The sequence below is a fragment of the Alosa alosa genome, chromosome 23 (genome assembly GCF_017589495.1).
Source record: "Alosa alosa isolate M-15738 ecotype Scorff River chromosome 23, AALO_Geno_1.1, whole genome shotgun sequence".
In the NCBI taxonomy this organism is placed as follows: domain Eukaryota; kingdom Metazoa; phylum Chordata; class Actinopteri; order Clupeiformes; family Clupeidae; genus Alosa; species Alosa alosa.
The window spans coordinates 29,243,739-29,249,738 of record NC_063211.1 but is presented as its reverse complement, the minus strand read 5'-3'; the positions used below and the strand labels follow the sequence as shown (position 1 = coordinate 29,249,738).

At 39.6% G+C, this 6,000-nt stretch overlaps 1 protein-coding gene across 1 annotated transcript in view; it reads right to left on the bottom strand.

Moving 5' to 3' along the window:
- Positions 1–908: 908 nt before the first annotated feature.
- Positions 909–6,000, bottom strand: part of LOC125288384 (adrenodoxin-like) — a 31,170-nt gene continuing 26,078 nt past the window's right edge. The window contains exon 4 of the mRNA XM_048234703.1: positions 909–1,465. Coding sequence (XP_048090660.1) covers positions 1,360–1,465 — 106 coding nt within the window. The 3' untranslated portion in view covers positions 909–1,359. The remainder of the gene's footprint in view (positions 1,466–6,000) is intronic.

Genomic DNA, 6,000 nt, shown 5'->3' with positions numbered 1-6,000 from the left:
TTGATAAAGAACTGTGAAATAGTTATAATGTGCCTGATTGAAGTACCATTCCAATCCAAATAATTGAAGTTTCTTCAGTGCTGTAGCCTGGGAATCAGACAAATCTGAGGGCTATATCGTATACTCGGTGCAACCTGGCACTAAACGTGAGACAAGGCTTGTTCTTATCTAAGACCCGATTCAGTGATTTTATTTTACATTGGTGTAGGCCTACTCCTCAGTCACCATGATTTGTTTGCATCTCCACTGAAGCTCAAAGGACCAAAGATGTTCAGGCTCAGTTTGTGTGTGCACTCATGTAGCCCCCCTCCCCAGTTCTCTGCATGTGGTTAAAGCATCCCTGCTTTCAAAGGGTCATTTGACATTTATAGGAAATGCTATTTGATGTCTGCATGACACAGATGAGTGCAACACACAATGAAATGCTGCAGTGCTCAAATGTTGGGAATCAAGGGTTCACAGTTCCATTATCAGTCAGTGATGACCAAAAATTGCATTTAGAATGTATGTGTTAGAGAGATGCTTTATCTGTGAACCGAGTCATTGTTTTTACCAACTACCCAGACACATACAGTATGGTATGGCTCTGCAGGTAATTAAAAGCAACGCAATAGGTACATTTTTGCTTGGTGAAATGAAAGTGTGTAGCACATGAAAAAAAGTGTAGCTGTTCAGGTGATTTTATGCTGCAACAGCACTTTGTTGGTTAAAGTCCGCTGTGAAGAAGGCACTGATCTCTACGAACTTCCATCTCCAGAAGTCATCTGTTTGGTCTTCCCAGGCAGCTGACATTTTCCCAGAACACCCACATTACTTCCTGTTTAAGGAATAATGTTATACTAAGGCACTGCATTCTCTGCTCTGTCCTCTAGGGGAATACATTATATTTTTTAAAAAAGAGGCAAGAGTAATTACAAATGCATCTATTTATTTCAATAAAGTTGAATAGTATTTTGTGATATACTAATATACTATATGATAGAAATTGATATTCTATTTTAATTGGAAGGATATACATTAGTCAATATCAGATAACAGCCTACTGCAGTACAGTGAATCACTTGATGGATACATTTTTAATTTAAAAGTTGGTTAGTTCAAGTTTGAAACATTCACTTCCCTTAAGGTGAATTTACTCTTTGCATTTCAGGAACAACATCTATTTTGATTCAAATTTCAGCTTGAGTAAACCCACATGATGCTGTTTATGCCTCAACTCACTGGACAGAAGTCAGGGTGGCATGGCAAACACACACACACCAATTCTGGTGTTATGCCTTTCCATTAGTTCTGTTCATGACATTGTTTGCTAATAGATGATAGCAGTTCCACAGGATGATCGACAGGGGGAGCAAGACTCTAGGCAGAGCCGTCAGACTGTCTGATGTCAGCCACACTCTCCGGCACCCGTGCAGTCATGCCATCTAGCGCCTTTGTCAGGCAGATCTGACAACCCAGACGGGACCTGCAGGAGAAAGAGAGGTTAGATGGGAGAGGACTGAGACACATAGCAGCGAACCAATTAATTACCTGCCTAGTTGCAGTCAAAAATATATGCAGACTAAGCATGATTATGTATTTTAAACCTGAATTTTACACACTGATAAAACTCAACAGGTTATTAAAAATACCACAATTCAGCTTTGTGCTTTTTAGAGGGAGAGTAGATAGCTAACAAACGTTCAGAAAAAGTCCTGTTGGCAAATTTGAGGAAAAGTCGGTAAAGGGGCTATTTCACACAATTTGAGGGTGCTGAATTCAAATATTTTGTTTACCAAGCTCAATTTTGAGTTTTAAGCTTGCTAATTAGCATAATTCACATACTTTTTGGTCTTGCCATCAGAGATCATAGGAATTACAAAAAATAAAGCATTAATATACTCTTTATGTATCAGATATGTCGTAGGACAGGACAGGAATTACCCCAATGACTCAAGTAGCAAATGAAAATAAGCTAAAATATAAATTGACATAATAGCTAAAATTCAGTATGACGTTTAGAAGCAAAATAGATTCCTTGATAATAAATTGATAGAATAGTAGGTGACTGCTGAGTTGTCAGTCTTTACAGAGGATTTGCACTGTATTTTATTTTACTGTAAAGGCGACTGTGCTTGCCTAGTTAAAACATCTCACTGGTGCTGTTTCCTATCATTCAAATTCCAGCCATGCAAAAAAATGGAAGAGTGTGCATATTTGAGGGTTGCTGAAGAGTGCTATGGAGATTGCATTATTTGCAAAAAAATTAGACAAGATATCCTTTATAGTGCAACAAAAAGAAACATTCTCCAGTGCATCATTACTGCATATGATTCTGAAAGGGAAGTGGACCTAGGACAAATCCTCAGCTATGAACTGATTAATGTCCCTGTACTGTAGCTAATGCAGATAGCGATGGCTATTTGTGAAGTGGAAATAAGTCTATCCTCACTCAAGTGCTGTCTAGCAATGTGGAATGTCCAGTAGTGATCACTGCAAAAACTGCTCATTCAACACTGGTAATAGATGCTCAAGATCTAGTTATGTCTTTAGCAGGGCCGTAGTCACCTAGACATTGAGGGGGACGTGTCCCCCCCAGTATTCAAATATGACCAAAATGTCCCCACAGGAAACCAACAACCACCACCATCTGAAATGTAATCAAACATAAATAACACACAAATTAGTGACCTAGTGATGGTTCCAGAGTAGCCTACACCCCTGAGTGGTTTGACCTGGTGGTTTTCTGTTTTTCTAGGGTGACCTGATTGTGTCCTCTTTTTAGTTTGTGAAAAAGAGGACATACGAGAAAACACTGCCTCAAAAGGCTATTTTGAACTTATTTGTTAACGACAGAGAAAAACGCAATGCAATTTCGCTGTAAACACGTTTGAGGCTCTAGAATAACAAAATTCTGGACGATTTGTAAGGTCTCAAAGAGGACATGTCCTGGAAAAAGAGCACATCTGGTCACCCTAGTTTTTCGTTAGTGGCGTGCGCTATCAAAAGCTTCCATTTGCTGCACCCTACCAAAGATCCTTGATTACCGTATTTTCCGGACTATAAGTCGCTCCTGAGTATAAGTCGCATCAGTCAAAAAATGCGTCATGAACAGGAAAAAAACATATATAAGTTGCACCGGACTATAAGTCCCATTTATTTAGAAAAGTATTACACAAAATCCAAAACCAAAAACAGAGACTATGTAACTGGATTATTGAGGCCAAAAAGATTAATGTTAATGAAGACGAAGGAGTGAAGGCAGCCAAGAGGAGGGCAAGGTAATCGCAAAGCAAAAAATTCACTGAAAGAAAATGCAATGTGGTACACCAAAATGTATTTAAAATGCATAGAATACATGCAATCAAGCATTTTGGGCAATGTGGAGTCACAAGCTGGCAGCAGATTAAATGCTCATGAGAGAGAAAAATATGCAGTTTTAGACGTGACTGAAGCAAGCATAGGCCTATAGGCCCGACGGTAATTGTAAAGCAATTTACAAAAGATTCACTGAACAAAAATGCTGATATGATGCATGAAAATTTAGCTAAACATGTGGAGAATGCAATGCAATCAAGCATTTTGGGCGATATGGAGTCACAAGCTGGCAGCAGATTAAATACTCATAATAGTTTTAAAAGAAGAAAAGCCAGATTTACAAAAGATTCACTGAAAGACTGTTTTAAAAAAAATGCCTATAGGCCCGATGGCATGTAAAAATTTACAAAAGATTCACTGAACAAAAATGCTGATGTGGCACATGAAAATTTAGCTAAAAATGTGGAGAATGCAATGCAATCAAGCATTTTGGACGATGTGGAGATACAAGCCGGCAGCAGAATAAATGCTTGAGAGAGAAAAAAATGCGTTTTAAAAGGACGTGCAGACCGAAGCTGCAGCAAGCAGGTAATATTTACACATTTATTTCACAAAATCCAAGACTAAGAACAGACAGACTATGTAACTGGACACATTGAGGCCAAAATATTGAGAATTCTACAGGGAATGTTGAAGATGAAGGAGTGAATAGTGGCAAGAGGCAAGCCGAAGGCTGCTGACAAGGCCCCGACGCTATTGTAAAGCAATTTACAAAAGATTCACTGAACAAAAATGCTGATGTGGTACATGAAAATTTAGCTAAAAATGTGGAGAATGCAATGCAATCAAGCAATGTTGGACGATATTTTGGCACAAGCTGACAACAGAACAAATACTCGCTGGCCACCTCCGAGGGAGCGTGAGAAAAAAAGATGCACATTTAAAACCAGGGCCTAAATTTCAGCGAGGGATTGCAGGGTATTGCGCACAAATTATTACTAAGTATTGAGCATACTAATAAAAGTCCCGCAACTCTAGCCACGAGAAATTCCCGCAACTCTAGCCACAAGAAATTCCCACACATTTTACAGCGCTGTCTGACGTTAATCTAATAATGGAGCGGCCTGAATGCGGGACTATTGACTGGACGGACCAACTCTGACTTCAATTGAACCCCATACAGAGACACACACACCACATTGGCGTGGCACTTTAGTGCAGGGACCACTTTGGAGGTGCCTCTCTCTCTCAGCAGGATTTGTCACCGCTAAAGTCAAATTATAGCCTAGCCTAGGTGCTTCTACACCAACCGCTATCGACAGGAAAGGAAAACAAACGTTTAGCGATCAGGAACCGTCAGGAATTTTGCAAACACAGATGCATGACAGCATATAATATAACGCGAGAGAACATGGATGTGTTCTCCATTTGAGGAACGTCATAATCGATTGCGGACGTGAACAGACAGCTACAGACACGGAGAGCATAGTAGGCCTACTTTCACTTTCTGTGCATATTCACGTGAAGGATAATTAGTAGCAAAACAGCGATCAAATATTACATGGCAGTGAGTTTTGTTTTCAAATGTTTTCATGCATGTCTATAACGGGAGGAATGTTTAGGGGACAGACTATCGTAAATCCTCAAATTATGTCTGGGCAAAGCACAGCACCTTTATTTGGACCATGGCTTGTAGGCTATTCGAGTCAGCTATAGGCCTTTATTTCTTGCGTTTTACTGTGAGACATATGCCTATACTTTTCGTTATAGGAGCGGCATACCGGTAGGCTATCAATGGCATTGGTTCATTAAGTTTCATATATGAAAGAGTGTCGGGATTTCCATCCGCTTATTGCGAGATAAGGCATCCGCTTTCATTCATTCATGGAACGTGAGCTGTGCTGCAAGGGAAACCTTATTCCATATAGCCAAAGAAGGTCTAAGATAGACTAAATTTAATTATTTTATAAATGATGCATGATTTACTTTTTTTTTTATAAAATTTGTAGGCTGATAGGTGGCAGCAACAATTGTGTTTAGGTTATTGCTTCAGCCTCTAGCTCAGAAAGGGGCTGCGTGCGTGACTGGTAGCTTGAGAGCAACGTGTTGGATACTCATGGTGTAGGATGATGACTTTTCATTGGCAACAATATTAAACCAACCAACAACATACATTATTAAGAAGAGCTCTTTTATGAGTTAAATTGAAGCAAAATTATACTGGCTTTTATTTGTCAGAATCTGAGGCCCGGCTATGAATAGAATCCCGGCCATAATTTGAGCATTTAAGTATGCACGTGTGTTTCAGGCATAGCAAGCACTAATCTCTGACTGAAAGTGCACAGGACTTGTGCATTTGAGAGCGTTCTCTCGAGGCTATAGATGCTAATGTTTCATGTAGGGTTCATGTCAGTTCATATAAATTAACATTTAAAAACATGTTCAATTATATAATTTTTTTCATATATAAGTCGCACCTGACTATAAGTCGCAGGACCAGCCAAACTATGAAAAAAAAGTGCGACTTATAGTCCGGAAAATACGGTACTGTAGCTCCGCTTTAACCCTCTCTGACCCTACTGCGGTGAGGTAGGGCTGGCAACAATATCGCAAAAGCTCACAATTCTCACAAAACTTGTTGGAAAGGTGTAGCACAGGCTAAGGAAATCCCATACATTTTTGGAGCCGATCAGACTCAAAGGG